Raw genomic sequence first — 22,597 nt, 5'->3', positions numbered from 1 at the left:
TATCCTTCGTTCCCTCTTAGCTATCAACACTGCTATCTCAAAATCTTTCCAAAAGTCAAATAAAGCATTGCACAGCTTTAGTCTACAACCTTTGCCCAATACACGGTATACCATTTTCGCCATATTGTGATACGGCAGTGGCCATTTGCATTGCAAAACAAAGGTGTGATTTTCTTTGCTAGCCTTGCACAATCAGACCCCCGTTCACTTTGTGAATAGGGTCTAGGCACGCTTCATTGGGGATGGTTTCCTGTTGCTCCATCTTAATGGCCGTAGACCTCGGGTTAATGCTTTAGTGCGTTCAGTTGTTTTCGTTATTGTTATAAAAGTAACTTGTGTTTAAGTGTATTAACATTTGTGAATTTCTGTTTCTTTTCAAGTACATTTGACAGTTTAGTCCGGGTACCAAGCTGATTTTCTTCCGAATCCGTTTTACAGTGTGTGACAAGGAAAACAGTACACTTTCACAAACTCCTCACCTTCATCTTTCACAATCTCCAACCATGACATTGAAGAGTTCTCCCACTCCAAAGGAAACCACAAACCTGTTTACCCACTTCTCATTTAACCTCGAAGTTCTTTGGTAAATGACAACATTGGAAGGGACCTGCTTCAAGGGTAATTTGCTATTGTCTGTTCATTTCGTTTTTCCGCTTCAGAGTCGAATGCATTTGATAACATTCTGTCCAAATTTGGTCCAGTGCGATGTGAAGCTGGGTACTTCTAAATAGTATTAAGTCTTGCCTACAGTGTGGCACACCAGCTGATGAGCTTCTGGCCTCGAAAGGATCTAGCTTTAACTAAAGACAGGAGCTTTGCTAAGAGTTCATAACATTCAGAGCATCCCCCAGACTTGTATGGAATTGGAAGTAAAAAGTATACAGCATACTGTAGTCTGGACTGGAAGTGTGATGTGACTGATGGAGAGGGTCCTTCATCATCATGGACTAAGCCAGCTGCACAAACATATACAGTATGGATATGGATGGATGTCTAGATGGGTGTGTGAAATGGATGGATGACCTGAGGGCTTTGTGAAAGAGGAGGGTGAGTAAGGAGTTAGGATACCCTGAGAGAGGGTTCAAAGGTTAGCAGCAGGTAGGCCGGCTGTGCCGAGTCAGAGTTAACTCAGCTGCTGCAGACTGTCAGTTAGAGATTGATTCCTGTTACTTATTGGGTGTGGTCAAAATACAAACTCAAGTATTTCAGACCAGCAAAATAATCTGGATATTCTTTTATTAAAATGCAGTGTGATTATTGGGGGAAATATTGATCTGACAGAGACCACCAACAAAAGATTTTCAAGGCCAAAATCACATCTCAACCAGGACCCTCTGAGACTGCATTAGAGGCAGTCCTGATTCCATGCAGTGTTCCTTCATATCAGCATGTTATTACATATCATGTCGAATATGAGAAATATGTGAGAGAGAAATATGTGAAATATGTGATTAATTTTTTTTTTTAACTCAAACTAAGTTCCAACTAACACCTAAGACCCACTAAGACTACTTTTCTATTATCATTATGCTAGAAGTTCAGTAAAAAAAACAGTGTACGGTATGTAAATAAGTATTTGTTACATTTGTTAAAGACCAGTGTGAACAGGGTAGTTCTCTTATTTTTCTCTTTTAAGCAACGAAATCAGCCTGTTGTTTAAAAGCATGTTTCGAGCCCAAGTGGTTAACCCCTGAGAGGCCCTTATGGGCATTTTCATTGGCCACTGCATCGCTGCACAGCTTTTCTTATCTCTTCCAGGATGTGATGTTTGTTCATGCTCACATTTAGTCCTGCCAGATGTGCCAAGTGATCAATCTTTGCTGGGTCTGGGTAGGCCCGTTGGAAGGTTGTGTATTCCTCCTTTTCCATTTCAATGGTTTCTTGATCTGTAGGTTGAGACAGGGAGGAATGACAGTATAAGGAAAATGGGTGTGGAACGAACCAGAGAGTGAAAGTCATGGTGAAAAGGCCAAGAGGAAAGCATGAGGTAGACCAAGAGGTACAAACTAAAGTAGCATTTGCAGAAATCCCTGTGATGGAGATGAGTGCATAGAAGAGAGAAGAAGAACAGATAAAATGTTGGTATAGAGGAAGAGAATTGTAGCGATGGACAATTAGGCTATACGTTCACACCAGCCCGCGTATTTTTTGTATTTCCAACACTAAGTGTGGCACTGTAAATTACAACATTGCATTGTTATGTGTTCAGTCACTGTACACTGTACTCATTAATCATTACATATCTCAAGTTCATCGAATTTAAGCCTTTTATATTCTAACAAAGGGATGTTTAAAAATAATTAAAGATCTTGGGGAGCACTCTGATAATATACTGTATGCAGGGGAGCTAGCGAGCGCTACACATGTAAGTGATGCTGACATCATTGTTATGTGTTTATGGTCATTGTGTTGATTACACCCAGTTGAAGTGTAGAATTGTTGTAGTCTGACAGTATGTTATACTCAGTCACAACGTAACAGAGCCAAGTATATTAATTTCATTAAGACCACAACAATTCAGTAACCCAACTGATTGGCAGGCATAATTCTTTATTTGTTTTAATATTGTTCCTTTGTGACCAGTTACAGTACATACTATAAAAGGACAAACAAACCAAATGTTGCTGTCGGAAAGAACCTTCTTGGATAGGTGATTTGTGTGTGATTTGGAGTTGATACAGTGTGACTATAGCTTTGAACTGCTTTGTGTTTATTCCTCAGTTAAACACACAGAAAGTCACTTACCTTTGCAGTTATCCATGTTGAAGAGGGGAAAGTGAATAACAGTTGGTTTGCCCTTTTCCTCAAAGACATAGTAGGACCTTGGCTGATTAGGGTCCAGTTTCGTAAAGTCCACTTTGGGGAAGGGATGGCCTGTGGCGGCTGCATACTCACTGGCCACCTTCAGAGTCTGAATATGGGACACCACAGCACACAGTAGTACATGTTGTGTTACTACAGTAACATGGCAGGTAAAGTATTGTATCAAATCAAGGTTGACTCAGCGAATTAAACATCTATTGCGTAATTATTTGAAATGTATAGTCAACATGCAAATAGGGTGTCAGTCGACTGCTATAACAGGCAATAATATGGTATTGAGATGACCTTAACCTAAATGCAATGTGGTTTTGAGTGATTCCTACTTATTTGTGCAAGAGCTGCATTTATTCCATTATATCACAGATTCACAACATGGAATTCTGATTTAAATAAATCATGACAAAAGACAAAAGACTTACTAACTATCTATTTGATTCAAAAGCAAATTTGCGTACGACTCGGTGCCTTCACCATAAAAGGGTCTCCGTCACTGAAATCAAAGGATATGATGAGATCTATTTGTCTGGCGTGTCTCATGGCTGAAGGATATGGTGAGTTTAGGTAGAGTCCGGCATCTATCAGATGCATCTCTTCATTCAGGGTCATGTCCACAGGTATGGCAGGATCTATAGCAACAATTACGTAACATGAGGGAAATTATTTTAATGAAGATTCCGTTTTTTTTTTTTTTTTGCACTTTCCAAACTTTTCTATTCAAAGTTCAGTCACCTTGGAAATGGTTGAGGATATTAGGCATAGTTCCAAAGTTCCAGCCAAAAAACTTTGGTACAATATGTGTGAAGAGCCACCACACTGAAAAGGAAATACATTAGTGTCAGTATTTGCAAATGGCAGCCTCCAGTTTCACACTTCATTATTTCAATATTACATGTAATCAGTGGTGGTGTTCAGGTGTCAAAGGCAAACACACATTCTTGCTACCCCAAACACTACCCTGATACAAACCATCCCACCCCTGTTGTGAAACTCAACTAAAACAAGTCAAGTAAGCACCAATATTTACCATGTTTGGTCTTAAACTAGGGAGTTCAATACCTGAAAGCTATATACAACCTTGCAAAGACCTATGACAGAAATTGTCATTGATAAAAGCTGGCTTACACGCTAATGGTGTCTAGTGAAATAGCTAACAATGTTCTTTTCTGGCATTTATTCAACGGATTCTGTAAGCGGGAACAACAATTGTGTTCATTTGTCCATCACAAGACCTTATATCATCAAAATAAATTTTAAGATGATACCGAAACTAATTGCCCATAAAACATGCCTCAAAAAGTAGCACAGTGCCTCATGGTCTGCTTTAAATGCTTAAAGAGTGTTTAAGGGTAAAATACTTTAGGCCAACCTTCGAGCATTAGCTGCTGACAGAAAGTTTAAACTTCGTCCCTTACCATCACCCCACCATGAGCCAACAGACTCGGGCATGTCCAAGGGGCCTTGACCCCACTCGTCTGCTGAAGCTGCAAGTTCTTCATAGATGATTTCCACACATTTCTTTTTGTCTTGATCAGTCATGTTTGTCCACCTCTCATGATCCACTCCCTTGAGTGAGGGGCTGAAGACTTGGTAGTAATCTAGAAGGCACACAAAAGTCCATCACCCATAACCACAGATAAAAAATAAATGCCTTCAGGTCAAAACAAAACAAAACCGGATGATCCCATTCGGCATTCATGCATATTCTATTACTAAAACAAAATATGTTTTGTAATAGAATATATATAATGAGTTGTTCTGAATACTACCATTGCTTTTTGCGAGTGAACAGGACGCAGGCTTAAGCTGTTAAGGCATTTTAGATTGGAAGATTTGTGAAACTCAAAATCCTGTACCTCCCAGGAGAACTTTCAGCCGTTCCAACTCAGTGAAGCTGTGCTCAGTGTCTGCATAACTCTCCACCAAGTCAGCCAATATAAATACAACATCAGTCTTTCCTTTAAGTAAAAAAACACACACACACACATGCGAATAAACACACAGACACACAAAAACAAAAATATTATATTTTTTGCTGACCAACCTGGTATTAATAAATCACGTTTTCAAAAGCTGTTACATAAAGTGTATGTAGACATAAAAGCAGTTTACCTGACTTGCGTTCAGCACCGCGTGTCTCTGTAAAATACAAAAATATATATTATTATTATTTGGTAAAAACATAATGTGCTAATTCAGGTCAGGTGTGTGAGAAGGTTCAAAGGCGAAAAATTGAGCAGAATCATTGTATAATTCATGAATCATGCAGGTCCTACTAAAAAGATATTGAACTTCAATTACATAAAATTAGCTGTGTTGAAAGTTTAAAGTATTATACTGAAGATACAAGTGTTAAACTGATAAAGTAACTTACCAAGTTCAACTGAGCGGAACCAGTTCCAGATAGCATCCTTGATAAATTCTAGGATTTTGCCAAAATCTCCCATAGCGCATCCACACATTCCTGCACAAATCAGGGTTATACGTATGTGACTAGATATTAATGGTTAAGGGGTTAGGTCATCATGTTGGGTGGCCTAAGGGCATGTTTACCTAAGGGATACAAATTACTCTTATTCAGATTGGCAGTTCATATTCAATTTTGTTTGCGTCACAAGCAAACAAATGAAGCAAATATGACTTGGGCGTTGAGCATGCATCCATCAGCTAACTCAAGCAGATCAAGCAAAGGCTCAGAGGCCAAGACAATCATCTATCTAAGAATAGTAATTGATGGCCGTAAGGATGTTATTCAAATCAGAAAAGACATGTCTTTGCTTGTATCATGTACATTACCCTAGCTGAGACAATCTGAATGCCAAATTACTGTTTAGCATGATCATACAGAAATGCTGAACAGACAAGAAGGCAAAGAAGATACTGGCCCTAGCTCTATTCTAGCTATATCAGTAATAAGTCTCATGTGAGTTAAATCTACTGATCATCTTGCAAAAAAACATTGCTTGGGACACATCTTAAAGAAAAGCCCAAACTCAGGGCTGGCTAAAACATTGACCCTATCTTGCCACAAACCATTATTTTTAGGTAGGCATTTAACTACAAGCACTTACCATTTCTTCTTAAAGAAAGGTTATGTTCAGTTTCTGATGTCATAGGGGGGTTGCAGTTTGTTGATACTACCAAACTGCAGTCTTAAGAGGGTAAAGTTTAGCTGTAAGAGCTCCCCTTTCTAAAGTGTGAGGTCTAGTCAATAGCTCTACACAGGGTGCGATTTGTCCAAAAACCAGAGGGGGGGATGTTTTTTTTTTTTTTTTTATTGTGAAAAAAAAAACAAGCAATACATAGGCCTAATTCTCTTCATATACATGCATCATATTTGTCTATGATATGATGATCGCTGCTAGACGCTCAGTTCTTGTGCTCCCTCTCATTCACGTTGAAATACTGAAACCGAAACTGAAACTTTGAAACTGAAACGCAACTGTTTTGGACAGAACTCGCTATTCAGTGAACAAATATTTTCATATTCATTGTACAGTAGCCTATACACAGAAATTAGCAAAGCCAGCCAATTATGCGCTGTCACAACCTGTCTGTTTTTTCATTGTTTTTTTAATAATTGAGGGTTATCCCCCCCATGTATGAAATTCATCCAGCTGAGGTGGGGATGTAAAAACCAGAGGGGGGGTAAATCCCCCCCATCCCCCCCGGCAAATCGCACCCTGGCTCTACATTAGAACAACAGTTGCCTCCCCATTTTTACTAGCACCTATCCTGTGTTAGGGTGTGATAACAGATACCTTGCAGTTGAACCATGTCCACTTGTTTCTTCTGGGGAGGTTTCACATATCCTCCATCAAAGTTTTTGTTCATCAGTGATGTATCCACATAAGCCCCGCGCTGTAGGAATCCAGACTCATGGGGACTGAACTCAAACCACAAATCTAATACAGAAGAGTTTTGCAGTTTAGAAACTGCAAGGGCTGGAGCACAGAACTACAAAGTGAATCCCTGTTATAATATGTTTCATACAAATGTGCTGGTATCAGTGGACAGTGTACATGATGCTCATTAGCCCAAAGCTCAAGTTCCTTTTGAGTTGATGTTGTATCAGATGTTGTTTCAGTATGCCCATCTAATAATGACAATCAGTGTGCACAGTATGTTGTGCCGGTAGTTGATATTACAGTATGTGTGTGCATTATGGTGTTGGACCTTCTAGTACGGCAGGATCGGCAAGGCAATGCTTTTCAATGGTGCTGTAGAGAGGGTATGGATTGGCTCCATGTTTATCTTTGTCATCTGTCAAAGGCCTTGTCTCTAGCTGATGGATACAGAATTAGAATAGATCATGTTATATTCATCTTTGAACATCAGAACTTGTCTACCTCTTCATAAAATTCCATTTCCCTATTGAGTTCATAAACTACTGCTATGCATATAATAACAGGACATGTTTATGAGCAAAATGTGAAATACTACTGAATGACCCTTAGGTTCCTTCATTTACTCTTATAACAGATATTTCAAGATGTTATTGTCATCTGTACTTTTCTGCACAGGCACACATATATTTTACAGATACACAACTTCTACAACTGGTTTAATCGCATCTCTTATCAAATATGATCATAAAGTATAGTGTGATTTAAAGGACTAGCTGTCAGTGATCAAGCTGATTACTCTCCTTTCAAAGAAGTAAAAAAAGAGGCTTGGCTAGAGATCATTTATTAAAAATAAATCTCTGGTTTGGCTAAGAAGGTGTTGGCTGAAGGCTGCACTAGTTTTAACCTATCAACATTCTACAATTGCATCCGGTAGGCCGATCGTCTAGGGGTCTACGCTTCATCTACCGACAGGGACCATTTCTTAAAAGTCTGATTTATGGCTCATTCCGGACGTCGCAGAAGGACCAAACGTAGACTTGCTATGAACGTCATCAACGTCTTAGTAATGTCCGCAAGAGATCATTATGGGGGACCAATCAGGGACGTCACAAATGTCCTGTTAACGTCCGAGGGACGTCCCTTTTAAGTGTCTCCATCAACATGAATTCATATTACATATTGTATTAACTTCGACAAAGTGAATAGACCGACTAATTCTCAATTTTTTGAGCCATTTTTAGCAATGTCTAACCATGATGTTAACCGATGGGTTTGTTATTGAGCTATTTGTTTATACGAACTATATGATTGCCACGCTTACCTGGGTCAATTTGTAAATTCAGTCCAGCACTCTGAAAATGAATAGAGGCTCTGTAGTTCAAAAGAAATCTCCACTAATGAACGCTTTAACTGCCTTTATCTTAGCCTCTAAAATGGGATTTTATTGATCAGAACCTCATGCCAGTGACAGCATCTAGTTTCCTTTGCCGTTTATATTTTTTAGTCTTGAGGTACAAGGTGGTATTGTAAGAGAGGCCGGGCTAGGGCTAACTGGTTTGCATGCTAACTTTTGCACGTCAGGTCTACACAGAGCATAAGGGTTACGTCAACATGGTTATTTACTCCAAGTTCTGTTGCTATTTCTAGTACATTTTCGAATGATTTAAGGAAACACTGTGTAGTTATTAGTGGCATCTAGTTTCTGAATAAGAACCAGCTGAATAGCCTCCTCTTTACATTTGGGAGTACGGTGGTCGTTAAATGCCATAGCAACCCGAAAAGCCTTATCTCATGCTTTATCTCAAGCACCTCAAGCCTTAATGATCCTGTCGGCAGGATCTGAGGCCTCTGCCACACTAACCTGAGAAACAAACTGACCGGAACGGATTCGGGTTTAGTCAATCGCGGCCAGACAAAGCTGTGCTGCGCTGTGCTGCGGCCACACACGCCCATTGAAACTGGTGAATCTGCTGTAGTACATATGCAAGGCCTGTTGGTGGCACTGTGAAGGGTGCTAGCGGAAACGGAGAAGAAGACTCTGAGAAGAAGACGACGACAAGTTACAACTAGTTAAGTTAGTGACAGTTCAGTTTGTCGCCAAGTAGTTGACCAGACTGTGCCTTATACATTTCCAATGCTTAAATCATCATTGTTCGACCTGTATGTGATGCATTATGTGCATACCTAATGAAAGTAAGGGTTTTCATGAAGTTGCTACTGTGATAGATCGTGTATTAAATACCACATTTTGGGCTACCTTCTAGTGCTATTAGTAGTGATTAGCATGCTAAGCGGAGATTTAGCTATGTTCTGTTCTTATGTTGATACGCTGTAATAAAGATGTGTTCAATCCTGTTAAGATTTCGACTGGATGAGATATGAATGAGATCCATGTTGCCTAGTGTAATGTCCACTATTATATGTATCTAGTAATATTAGTTGTGTAATTGTTATTGTGTAGCAATAACCCATGTTCAGGCATGAGAATCACTCACCTTTCAGCGAAATTCGCCGTTTTGAAAACAAAATAGGTGACCTACGTGAATCGTGTAGATTCGATGAGTTTTGTTTTTTGGGGGGGGGGGGGGGGGGGGGGGGGGGGTTTGACATATTTTTCATATTCAGATGACATGTACATTTGTACTGAACTAGTGCTGGCGGCGGCAAGGTGCTCAGTGTTGCCAGATTGTAAATTGCGTATCATATCAAAGGCTCAAAATGATCGTATTTGGAGGATAATGAATTATATCTGTCAACACTGGGAAAGTTTGACCAATGACAGAGCTCGCGCAAGAAGGTGGAACGTAAGTGATACCCTTTCCAAAACGTGTAAAGACGTAATAACTCATTTGTGAAAGACCCAGAGAAACAATAATATCCGACGAGGCAAAATCCCGGACAATTTTGGAATCCCTGCTGGACGCATTTTTTTTGTGTGACCGTAATGTTAGCATATAAAACGTTAAAACATGTGTTCGGTAACTTAACGGGATGATTCATTTCAAGGGGCATAACCTTCAGATACAAGTATGAAAAAGTTAGCAATGATGTGATTAGCCTGGTTACGAGACGGCTACGGTGTGAATAACTGATGGAGTAAGATAATTTAGCTACATTAACTCAAACGCCACGGAGACTCCCTGTTCTAACTTTGAATCGCTCTGTTGGGGCAAAGTGACCATTGCAAAGGTGTTTGACTACAGACTGTTAACGTAGCAAATAATTCCTACTATTTCAGCCAGCCAGGTCAGATGACCATTTTCAGTCTCGTTACCATAAACAAGACCCAATACAGTGCAACCCTGAGCACTGACATGATAAGCACTTTGGTGACAAGAAAGGTGAGCATGGCTGCAAAGGGGACTCTTGTCACATGGAAGGCTTCAGTGATGCTCTGCTCAAAAAGGCCAAGTCGCCAAGCTATGAGGCAAAGCAGTCAAGAGCAAGTGCCACTGGAAGTAGATAGATGGATACTTTAATAGGAGCTTAACATATATTTAAATATATACATCCAGTTATTCAACATAATAAATCAGCGGCGAAAAAAACAATAGAATCATATTTTCTTGACAAGAATTCCATAAATGAAAAGAGATCCTTACATTTTGCATCATTTAGTACTTCTAAAGAATATATGATTGTATTGTTTTTTTCGCCGCTGATTTATTATGTTGAATAACTGGATGATGCGAGTGCATGGAAATATTAACGCGAAGGGCCTCGCCAATAAAATGTATTGAAATCTGAATTACATAACATTGTATTGGCTGTCAATCATGATGGAAGAGTAGACAAGTTAAGTTACGGCATCTCTCATGGGGGCTATGCATTAAGCCATTTGTGGTGCCCTTACCACATTGTGCCTCATATACTGTAAATGATAGACCCAGTGACAGGCTGGCATGAAATGGCTTGCATAATACTAAGTAAGGAGGCCAAAATATTTTTTGACTCATGGCTGAAGCTAAGTTTCCAGCTCTCCCCAGGTTGGAAAATAAGCATCTCAAACTGCATCAGATTGACGCTTTAAAATATGGAATATTTAAATTTTACTTACAGGGGGGGCACGCCCCCGGAGCCCCCCAGAGGGGTAATATCCTCCTCACCTTTTTCACCCCTTACCCGTTTTCATGCCTGCATGTTAATGTAATTCAGTGCAGTGCTAATTAGTCCCCATAAAGAAGACTACTTTGGTAACTGAATAATACATGCCCTTCTTAGATTGTTGTTTGCCAGCCATAAACAGAACAGAAGACTTACATCTTTTTTGTTTTTATTGCGATTGGGAAGATGAACGTGACTACTTGACAGCTTCCAGCGTTCACGTGGGATAATTACGTCATCAGATTCGCGGATTCAAACCCGATTTGCGGTCAGACAGGCTCTGATAGCAGGGTAGATTGCAACCTTCCCACTCTGGAGAGCGGATTCTAACCTCGGCGGTAAGAGACGCTCCAAATGGCAGATTTGTCTGGCCGGGAGGCCAGTTTGTCAAGGTTCCGTCACGATTAGTATGAAAATCGGGTTAGTGTGGCAGTGGCCTGAGATCTTGCCATTTGCCTGGTTGCGCAGGGGGGCCTACGGCAAAGACTTTTCCGCTATCTTTATGGTTTGATAGTTTTGGTAGGGCTGAGATGATCACCCATGACAACAGCCAATACGATTGAAGATAAGAGGGCAAAGGACAGTAGGAATAAGGCAAAGAGGGAAAATGGTAGCCTTATTGCTGTTAATTGCTGAATTGCTGCAATGGAGCCTTTGCTGTCAATAAGGTTTTTTTTTTACTGTGTTGGGTCATTTTGAAAACATTTGTAGTATTTTTATACTCACAGATGCACCCTTCATTCTGCAAGTAATCACACCCCAGGCATCGGAGAGGGAAAGATTCCCATCCTCATCTCTCCCCCTGAGCCACTGCACGCCCTCGGAAAAGGACGGCCCTGTCCCCTCCGTCATGTTCAACAGTGCTTCTCTTATAGCCTTCCCTGCGTTCTCTGACCATGTGGAGGTTTGGTACAGTGAGGACATACACCTGTGTAATACATTACAGTATATCCTGATTGAGAACATGAGATTCATGGTAAAGCAGCCGCTGTGAACACCTGGGGTCTGGAAGCAACATGTGTGACTGCAACCAATTATAGGGGAACGGGATTAGTCCATTAAGAACCACTACAGGTAACAGGTCAGAGAAACCTGATTATCACACAGACCAATATTACAATAAGGTTGCCAGAGGTTGCTGTTGTTGTTGAAATAGGTATAGTAATCACTTTAAAGGCACCCAGTGCAACTTTATGTAAACATTCAATGAAAAATAAACTTTCAATTTCTAGTCTTTTTTACACGTAGTAAGTTTCAATAACTCCATACCATTACATATCGACATTCAAGGGGCAAAGATGAGACGTCGTTGTGTGGTGAGAACTGATAGAAAATCGTAAACAACAACAATCGCCGGTGGGGAGAAGCCATTTTTCCATTGACTGGAAGCCTGCTTTATTTATTGTAGGTTACAAAAAATAAAGAAAATGGCGGCGATTGTTGTTGTTATCGATTTTCTATCAGTTCTCACCACACAACGACGTCTCATCTTTGCTGCTTGAATGTCGGTATGTAATGGTATGGAATTATTGAAACTTACTACGTGTAAAAAAGATTAAAAATTGAATGTTTATTTTTAAGCCTCGAAAGTTGCACTGGGTGCCTTTGATATGATATTAAGTTTAAATATCATGTAGTGTCGCCTATTATGTTGTATAATGTATTATGCTTTACTTCTGGCTTGTAATTAAAACAAATGTGTTTCTTGTTTGACACTTTGGACAAAAGCCTCTGCGAAATGCCATAACCATAAACAGATACTGACCATGTGGATCCAGACACTCCGGCCACATAGTAGGAGCAATCCAGGAAATTTTCCTCAGACAACTGCTTCATAACACCTAGGAAGCCGACATCGGCTCTTTGTCCCCCACCGGAACCCAACAATGCCACACGAGGGAGGTTTTTCTGAGAAAAAAATCCCAAACAATATTGGAACAGAATTCATAAACTATGTATTTGTGTTATTCTCTCTAAATGACCTTATTATGATTGGTATAAAATATAGTAATTGTGACAGAAGAAATGCCATTTCACTTGTAAAGGCCACCAAGAGAAAATAACAATATTCTCAGGACTTTAAGACCCTGAAGAATCTATATAAACATTGAATGCAAACTTCTTGCAGAGCTGCTCACCATATTAGGAACGGGAATGCCATGTTCCCCCAGAGCTTTCTGCACAATCTTCTGTCTTGCCATAGTGAACTGTTTCTCACCGTCACAGAGGTTGTCTTGTCTTAAAGAGTAAGAGTTGTGGAGGTTAGAGTTTTAATGTGTAGATGGTATATCAGATTAAGACCATGCAACATTGTCATACTTGTGTCCATCAGATCTCAGACTTTGGGAAAGTGGAAAAGAAAAGAGTAAAAGAACTGAACACAATGTATGATTATTAAGTATCAAATAAATATCAAAAGGTAAGTAACCCTTGTTGTGACATACCTGATCTTCACATCCATTTCTGCAGAACAGCTAGAAGGAGAAAAGTATCAGGAATCAGTATCACTGACCAATGACTGGTAATTAGGGTATGGACTATGCCTCTTCATTTTATACACCAAAATGCCTTAAATGATTCCAAAACAGGAACATATTTAAATTTTTCATTGTTACCTCTACCACCCATTGGACAACATAATCATTTTGTGACAACAACAACTGCTAAATCTATTTATATCCCTCTGCTACCTCAGTAACCTTAGCTCTACTTGTTCTTTTTCTATCCCTCTCCAACTCCTCTTTCTCACACTCGATCCCTCTGCTTCACTCATTTTCTCTCCTTCTTTTGGTATTTTCATTCTTCACTTTCTCTTTACTGTCTTTATCCATAACCACTCTTGTTCACTCTTCTTTCCTTTCTTCTTTCACTCTGGTTCACTCTTCTTTACTTTCTTCTTTCACTCTTGTTCACTCTTCTTTCCTTTCTTAACTTTTGCACTTCATGCACTGGTATTTCCTTCAGAAAATGCATATTCTAGTTTACTTTTGAGAATTCTCCCTTTTTCTATTTTTCTTTTGCCTCACACACAATCAAAATTGTTTCCCTTATGGATCATAAATCACAGACGAACCATTCATGCTCTCCCTCACACTCTCTCTCCCCCACTCTCTTACTCTTAGGGTGAGGATTTAATCATCCTCTGTGATGTTATCTTATTCTAGCGGTGGGCTTCTAACATCTTTTGTGATGTTAAATTCAGGCTCTCTGGTGTGCCCTCTGCGCGGCAGTCTTTCGACCAAGGAGTTCTTGCACTCGCCGTGGATGGCTTTCTCACCAGATGCACATGTATATTTTGTCAGTCAGATTAAGGTTAACTGGTGTTTTCACCTACGTGGCCAAGAAGTTCTTGCACTCACCAGAAACCTTATTCAGGTTACAACCATAGACAAAGAATACGTTGTATTGTATGCTTATGTCTATGGTTACAACGGCCCACATGTACCAACTTGGTCCTCTCAGAGCGACTCAATAAGGCGGATGACGCACAGGCTTTCACCTTCATCAGGCCAATCAAGCTTCTACCTGAGAATCTACCCGTATCAAGGCCTTACTGGAAGCGGGTTCCTGGTGGAGAACACGGGTTCTCACTTCAAGACCCACTTCTCCCTAGGGTTTAATGCAGGCTGTCTGAACCTATCATGCAGACACCCCACTCACTCTTCGCTTCAGCATTGGTCCACATTTACACACTGCAAAAAACTTTGTTTTCAATAGCAAGACAAAAATAATCCCCTTAATACTTAAAGTACTTTAAAATACGTACCAATATCCTCAAAGAACCCAAATATATCTTAAAACCAGGCCAGACTGAAAACAAGTTAATTTGTCAATAATTCTCTCTCTGACAATGCAGTTCTGCACTTATCAGTGATGATCAAACAGCCTTCACACATAGCTTGTCATAAAGTTTTAGCAACAAGTTATAATGCCCTATTAATTGAAACGCTTGGGGCAAGTGAAAAGTTCTTACACACAAAATAAATGCCTGGCAAGAAATATTCCATCACACAAAACAAGCAAACATTGTCTTGATCCAAATTCTTCATCCCACTAAATCTTAAACTTTTGCAGTGCACAAATAAATCACACCTTCTTCAGTTTTCCACCATCAAACAGGACCACAAATGCTCAAACTACTCCTCCACTGTGAACAAAACACACTCTATTTCGACAGATTGTGAGTTAAATTCAACACTTTCAAATACACACACACACACACACCCGTTCCGCACCAGCGTGTGAAATGCACTTACAAACAAAAATGCCTGGCTAGAAGAAATATCCCCTCAGAAAAAAACAAGCATATATTGTATTGGTTTAAGATATTTCAACTCAATTTTGCAATGCAGTATTGAATCTCACAATCTTCAGTTTTTTCACCACCAATTTGTTCGCAATAGTTCAGTAGTTTTAACAGCTTATTATCATTATTATCCTTGTGATTATACTGATTGTTAATGCTGTACCTATACTGTTTATTACACAGAGATTATTGAGTTACATATTTTCAACCACAATAATCATTTAGTGATAGCAACAATTACAAAATCTATTTCATACCTCTGCTACCTGAGAGAGCAGTTACCCTACCCTTAGTACAAGACTTGGTTGGCAAATTTATACAGCCTCTGATGCTCACCTTTTTCGAAATCCCAAGTCTGTGATAGACACAAAGTCTGGTTGTGTAAACTCTTTTCTGATACGCAACACCAGGAACTGAAATATTGGTTCATCAGTAATGTTGAGTTGAGCTTTTATACAGAGAAACAGGAAACAAATTTCAGATGCAAACTGGTTGGTCCTGATACAAAGCAATGAAGTGGGTGTATGTAGCTGTCAGTTCTTGGAAAAGTGTGTGCGTGACAGATAGTCAATTATCTTTTTATTTACTGAAGCAATGTGAAATGAGGCATGCATTACCTGAGAGAAATGACAGTTTTTGCAAAGCAACGTTATAGTTATTATGGTAATTTATTATTTTCATATTCTCTACGATAATTTGGTGACAGTTTATTTGGATAGTCTGCCTGCAAAAACGTTACAGATGGTTTGTTGAAATTCAAAGGAAGTCTTTGTGATTGTTCAATAAAGATCACCTTAACCTATCCCAGTACCTAACCTAAACCATAAGGATGTAGTTTACAGAGTTCTAACAGATAGTTTGTTTATAATCTGAGCAGCTGTAGATAATCTATAGGTGTTCATGACTCTAACGTGTGATATAGAACAGTTACCAACTGATGCAGGACATGTACCTATGGCCTTCGAGCCATAACCAAAATACCCCAATCCTTATCACTGAGAACACACAGATAGAAATGGCACACAGAACACACAGATCTCCTGGTGGTGTGGTGTGGATCTACACTTTAATACACTTTAAAACATTAAATAATAAAAGCATCACAACAGAAAATCTAAAAAGAAGTGATATAAGACTTAACATCAGGAGGCACAAGAGTTCAAGAGTTGCAGGTGTGTAAAGAGTACAAATATTTCTTATTACAATACGTGTGTGATTGGTAGATAACAAATTAAAATATTTCATGCATTAGTGTGCCATTAAAAATAGGACCATCACATTCTGAATTTAAAACATTATTTTTTTTACAATCGCTGTACTAAATCATAAAATGGCCATAATATGTCATCAGAGATTGAGGAAACATGTTACATTAAAATACTGGTTTCACAATTTTTACTTGGTGTCAGTGCTATATATCTGTTTTGTTGTTGATGTCATAATTGTCTTTGCTTTAGTGCGTTCAGCTGTGTTTGTTATAAAGTAACTTGTATTTAAATGAATTTCCAGTTTTGAATTTCATAAAAACATATCTGTTAAGGGGGAAGAATGTAAATGTGTGTTACCCTCGGCCAACTTGCACTGTAGGATAGGCAATACTATTTTACAAACACCTAATCCTCATCTTTCACAATCACACCTCATCCACAACGGGACATCAGCTTGCTTCTGGCTAGGTTGACACCTTGCCAATATGTAGAGCTATAATAACACCTTCAAAATACATGAAGGCTGAATTGACTCCTTGCAAACTGCCTCACCCATGACATTGAAAAGTTCTCAACTGCCAAAGGAAACCACAAAGCTGTTTTCCCCTATGTCACTAAAACGCAAAGTTCTTTGGTGAATGATAACATCAGAAGTGACTGGCTTCCAGAGTAATTTGCTATTGTCTGCTTTGAGAGTTGCAAACGTTTCTGCACAGTGCTCACTCACACAGAGATGCATGCAACCCTTGCAAACGCCTTCTCCCATGACACTGCTCAAAAGCCCCCGCCGCGCCCCTTTCCTTTGGAATTCTCACATTCCAAAGGAAATCACAAACTTGTTCTCCCATATTCTTTCATACAGTATAAAAGTATTCAAATACAAAGTAAACAACACCAAACCAAGGCCAAATAGCTGGTAAAGTTTGTGTCCCATCTCTGCAGTCACTGGGACCATATTTATATGAAAGAGACGCTGCTTTCTCTACCCTTGAAAACACCCATGATGAAATGTTAAACGGCTTAAATATGCTGGACTGTTCAGAAAATGTTATTCCTGATGAAACTTCAATTGTAATGTTAACAAACAAAGTATATAATATGTCTGTGTTAGCACAGTTGAGACATTCTTCAGTGTACCCAGTAGCCATTTTATTGAAAGAGGAAGTCTTGCCCACCAAGACTTAGCTCTGTAGCCTCTGGCAGCAGGGTACCAGGTTACCTCCTGGAAACAAGATGGAGTTGGAAACAGGAAGAGCTGGACATGCCTGAAAAGGCCGGTGTGCATTATGTTTGTGCTGGAACAGAAGCTGACTGCTGGAGTTGGACATATACGTATATACGTACATGGTGGTGTGGTGTGGCACTACACTTTAAACACTTGGGTTAAAAGCATTCAGTTGTGTTCTTTATTGTTGTGAAAGTAACTTTTCAAGTACATTTGGCAGTGTATGAAACATATCTGGACCGGGGACCAAGCTGACTCTCTTCCGAATACGTTTTACAGTGTGTAAAAGGGAAGAATCACTCGTGATTGGTTGGTAGATCTGTTTTATATGTATAGATAAAATCGAAAAGTTAAAAAAGTTGAAAAGAAAAACAGGCAGGATATATTTGTTTTTGTTATTTTTTCCTTTTAAGGTGGAAGAATAAGGTGTGTTTTTGTCCTCAACCAACTTGCACATAAGGACAGGTTACATTCACAAACACCTCACCATCATCTTTCACAATCTTTAACCATGCCATTAAAAGGTTCTCACACTTCAAAGGAAACAAAAAAATCTGTTCTCCCACATCTCACTGAACTTCAAAGTTCTTTGGAAATTAAAACACAAACAGTGTTTCATAATAAAGAAGTTGGCTGCACATGGGTTGTCAACGGTTTGTTATTATTTTGATATGGTGTAACATGCACAGGAATCTTTTCAAATTACATTATGTACTGAATGTCTTCCAAAGAAAATCACACCTTTGTTTTGCTTATTGCAATAAAGATTCAATCTCTTGGATCCAATCCAACCTGAAGTGCTCAAAGTTCCCACATATGGTGTATTTCCATCACAGAGAGCTTTAGAGATCAATGGTCACTCTGATTTCCGCAAAAACAATTGTCCTTGGTCCTACATTCATTAAGTTGTTCCAGGGACATGAAGTTCCTCAGTCAGTCGTTGGAAAGCTTGAGTCTCTGATGTAGATGTATTCTTTCTGACAGATGTATTCCAATGCAAACGGCAACTACATGTAAATCAATGCCTAAGCACAATATGGTGAAAATGGTTTACCATGCATTGCACAATAGTTATTTATTATTATTATTTAATTTATCTTATATAGCACTTCTCTAATTACTCAAAGTCACTTTACAGAGTCCAATAATCATTCAGACACAGTCATACCAGTGGTGGTAATCTACATCTGTAGCCACAGCTGCCCTGTGCCCATATTTATACAATGCATGTCTTTATGATTATGGGGGAACCAGAGTATCCAGAGGAAACCAACGCAGGCACAGGGAGAACATGTAGACTAAAACTCAGGGCCTTCTTGCTGTGAGTCAACAGTGCTAACTACTGAGCCACCGTGCTGCCCGTGAGCCACTGTGCTAGTTGTAGGCTAAGGCTGTGCAATGCTTTATTTGACTTTAAAAAAAAAGGTTGAGATAGCATTGTTGATAGCTAAGAGGTAGAGAAGGATTGATAGATAGATAAACAGAGAGAGAGAGAGAGAGAGACATGAGGAAGTGATACAAATAGATTAGGCAAGTTAGATTAAGACTGGGTTTGTCATTGTTTATATATGTAATAAACATTATTTATCGAGATTTGGGAAACATGCTACATTTAAATACTGACTTCTCAAATTTTCAAAACTTGGTTTCAGTGCTTCATATTAATCATTAAAAAACATTTTATAAATACGTCTGTTTTGTTGTTGTTGTCATATTGTCTTTGCTTTAGTCCGTTCAGTTGTGTTCCTTATTGTTATAAAAGTAACTTGTATTTAAATTCATTTAAATTCATTTCTTTTCAAGTACATTTGGCAGTGTATGAAACATGTCTGGTCCGGGGACAAAGCTGACTCTCTTCCGAATCTGTTTTGCAGTGTGTGAAAAGGACAAATCACTTGTAAGGGGGAAGAATATTAAGGTGTGTTTCCCTTAACCAACTTGCACTGTAGGGCAGTACACTTTCACAAACACCTCATCATCATCTTTCACAATATTTAACCATGACATAACCATGAGATTCCCCTCCCGAAGTTCAGTTTATCTGCAGTGACTCTGCCTCGTTTCAAGCAGCTGTAAACAGTCAATACAGGCAATCAGTACTGTGCAATGCACAATTTAGTTTATTATGTATACATTATGTATAGATCAAATCGAAAAGTAGAAAAGGTAAGGAGAAAACCAGTTAAGGTGTCTTGCCCTAGAGCAACTTGCACCCGTAGGATAGACGGTACTCTTTCACAGACACACCTCATCCATAAGGGGACATCAGCATGCTTCTGGCTAGGTTAACACCTTCTAAATATATAAATGCTATAGACATAACATACACAGCTTACATAAAGGCTGAATTGACTCCTTGCAAACTCCCTCTTTAAAGCGACCTCTTAGTAATGGAAATGGTCTTACCTGAAAATGTCTTTGAACCATGACATTGAAAATTTTGCAGAAAACTAATTTCTTCAAATCTTAGGACACGACCAAGTGCGATGAGCTGAAGTTTATACAATGATATGCGTATCCTTCATAATCTTTATAAACGATAAAATCTTTATTGATCAATAATTTCTTTGTTATTTTTTGTCATATACAGATATGCAGAGATACAGGGGAGTAACTATAGGAGGGGCAGAAGGTGCGGCTGCACCTGGGCCCATGGGGTGTTCGGGACCCATAGCCGGGCCAAAGATATATTTTACATAGGTCTATCGACAGGCCCATCCAGTACTGCAATACATTTTCACTTCTCAGATATGATTGTGTTCAAAGACGAACTGATAAAAGCGGTGTCTAATGTTATATATGCTCTTGAAAAGGCAAACTATAAGTAGCAATTTATAACAAAATCATATGCTTATCCTACATACACTATAGACATTCCAAATCAAAAAAACTATTCAATGAAATGAATAAGTTCTTATTTTCTTTGTTATTTTAGTGATTAGCAATGACGATTGATGGGTTATATGTATCTTGTTGTCCAATGTGAAGTCTCTATTTGATCATGTGACGAGACTATACGATTTAGCAAGTTTATGTGCCAAATCTGAATGTCAAGACTGACAAGCTGACTGACCACAGCCAGAGGCACAGCACACCTACAAGCTGAACTGCAAGCTTTAAACATTGAAGTGGTGATGCATGATTTGGTTTTTCAATGAACAGGGTATCCAGCCCATTCAGCCTTTCCTGCCCCAAGCTGCCCCTCAAGTAGGTCTTAATGAGTTTCAATTTAGAAAAGGATCACTAGGCTGTTACCCTGTCACATGTATTGTCAGAAACAATGGCAGGGCAGTGCACACCTCAACGAAGATGGATGTTACGGAGTATACTTTGACCTGTCTACTTTCCCAATACAATAGCCGAAGTATCTAATTTGACCGCAAAATACAACACATTTTTGGTAAAATATATGCGCCACAATTGTTTTATTATTACTTTGACATGTCCAGGCCCAGGGGCCCATGGTTTCATTATCCGTCCATGGGAAGGGGTACACAACTCTCTCCACTAATTTGAATTTGGACTGCTGTACCTTCTTGGTGTCAGTACTACATATTGCTCCTTAAGAAATATGTTCAGAATCAGGTTTATACATTTTTGAAAATGTGTCTTTGCTTGGTTGTTGTCATATCTTTGCTATAGTGTGTGATGTTGTGTTTGATACAGCAGGTATTTAAGCGACTTCATCTGAAAAAATGTCCTTGTAGTGCAAGTCATGAAGCTGGGAGGTGTGTGTGTGTGTGTGTGTGTGTGTGTGTGTGTGTGTGTGTGTGTGTGTGTGTGTGTGTGTGTGTGTGTGTGTGCGTGCGTGCGTGCGTGCGTGCGTGCGTGTGGTACCAGTTTTGTGTGTGTGTGTGGAAAGGAAAAATCACTCGTGATTGGTTGGTAGATCTGTTTTATATGTATAGATAAAATCAAAATTAGTGTTGTATGTATTTGATAACATTCTGTCCAAATTTGGTCCAGTGCGATGTGTATCTGTGTACTTCTAAATAGTATCCAGTCTTGCCTGCAGTGTGGCACACAGGCCGACGAGCTTCCGGCCTCAAAAGGATCTAGCTTTAACTTAAGGCAGGAGCTTTGCTAAGAGTTTAAAACGTTCAGAGCACCCTGCAGACCTGAATGGAATTGGAAGTAAAAAGTATAAAAATCCCATAGTGGTCAAGGCTGATTGTTAAAGGCTTGTCCAATGGTTTCAAGATTAAACGAGGTGTACGGCCATTAGGATGGAACAACAGTAAACCATCCCTAATGAAGCGTGCCTAGACCCTCTTCGTGCAAGGCTAGCAATTGGCTTCAACTGAAAAATATGTTTTGATGGAAACTGAACCGGGCACAAACAGCCTGAAGGGTTTCATGATAAAGGAGTTGGCTCCCTCTCTCTCACTCTCTCTCCCTCTCTCTTTAGAGAACTTCCAGCTTATTCAACGGTTGATTACATAGAGCCGTAGAGGCAAGTTTGGGAGCAAGAGTTTCTACACCAGGTGCAGCATGACTACTTTTGCTTTGAGAAAGTTGATAATCATCTACTAAGACAACATAAAGGCATCGGCATGGTTATCCAATTCACCTCGTACGACTTCATGAGAGACACGCCCTTTCTAATCTGATGATCGTACGACTCACCTCTACCTGCATGGTTCTAGGAGGGGCTGTGGAGATTATCAACGGTTTATTATGATGTTACAAGGCCCTTACATCATCAACAACAAACTATAAAATAAGAAATCGTTTGTTTTTATCCCGTGTGTTTTCAGTTAATGATCAGAGGCTGTTGTTGTGAAATGAATTACTAACGACAATGACCAAGCTCGCGGTTATTGCCGAATATTTTCTATTATTATACCACACAAACAGTTCTGCTTTTTTACGTCTACAATTAAGGTTATTTTACAATGTAATCATTAACACTGCATGCTCTGCTAACTCAAACACAAAGAGGCTGTTCGAAAACCAAGATTTTTTTTTATTATTGCTGTAATTAGACGACGTCTAATGGGCATGGGCATGGGCATGGGCATGGGCATGGGCATGGGCATGGGCATGGGCATGGGCATGGGCATGGGCATGGGCATGGTTTAAGATG

The 22,597-nt window shown here is 39.4% G+C and overlaps 1 protein-coding gene across 1 annotated transcript; it reads right to left on the bottom strand.

The window, feature by feature from the left end:
- Positions 1–1,713: 1,713 nt before the first annotated feature.
- On the bottom strand, positions 1,714–22,586 carry LOC308369049 (cytosolic phospholipase A2 gamma-like; the record flags this gene model as incomplete). The annotated part of the gene is made up of 12 exons (XM_080843382.1): positions 1,714–1,886; positions 2,746–2,911; positions 3,295–3,449; positions 4,236–4,418; positions 5,195–5,284; positions 6,582–6,725; positions 11,531–11,700; positions 12,538–12,680; positions 12,911–13,010; positions 13,217–13,246; positions 15,415–15,526; positions 22,502–22,586. 12 exons carry the CDS (start codon positions 22,584–22,586, stop codon positions 1,714–1,716), a joined length of 1,551 nt encoding a protein of 516 aa, XP_080699508.1.
- Positions 22,587–22,597: the final 11 nt, after the last annotated feature.

This window comes from Sprattus sprattus (genome assembly GCF_963457725.1).
Source record: "Sprattus sprattus genome assembly, chromosome: 1".
Lineage (NCBI taxonomy): Eukaryota > Metazoa > Chordata > Actinopteri > Clupeiformes > Clupeidae > Sprattus > Sprattus sprattus.
The sequence above is the reverse complement of the archived record's forward strand: the minus strand, read 5'-3'. Positions and strand labels throughout refer to the sequence as shown.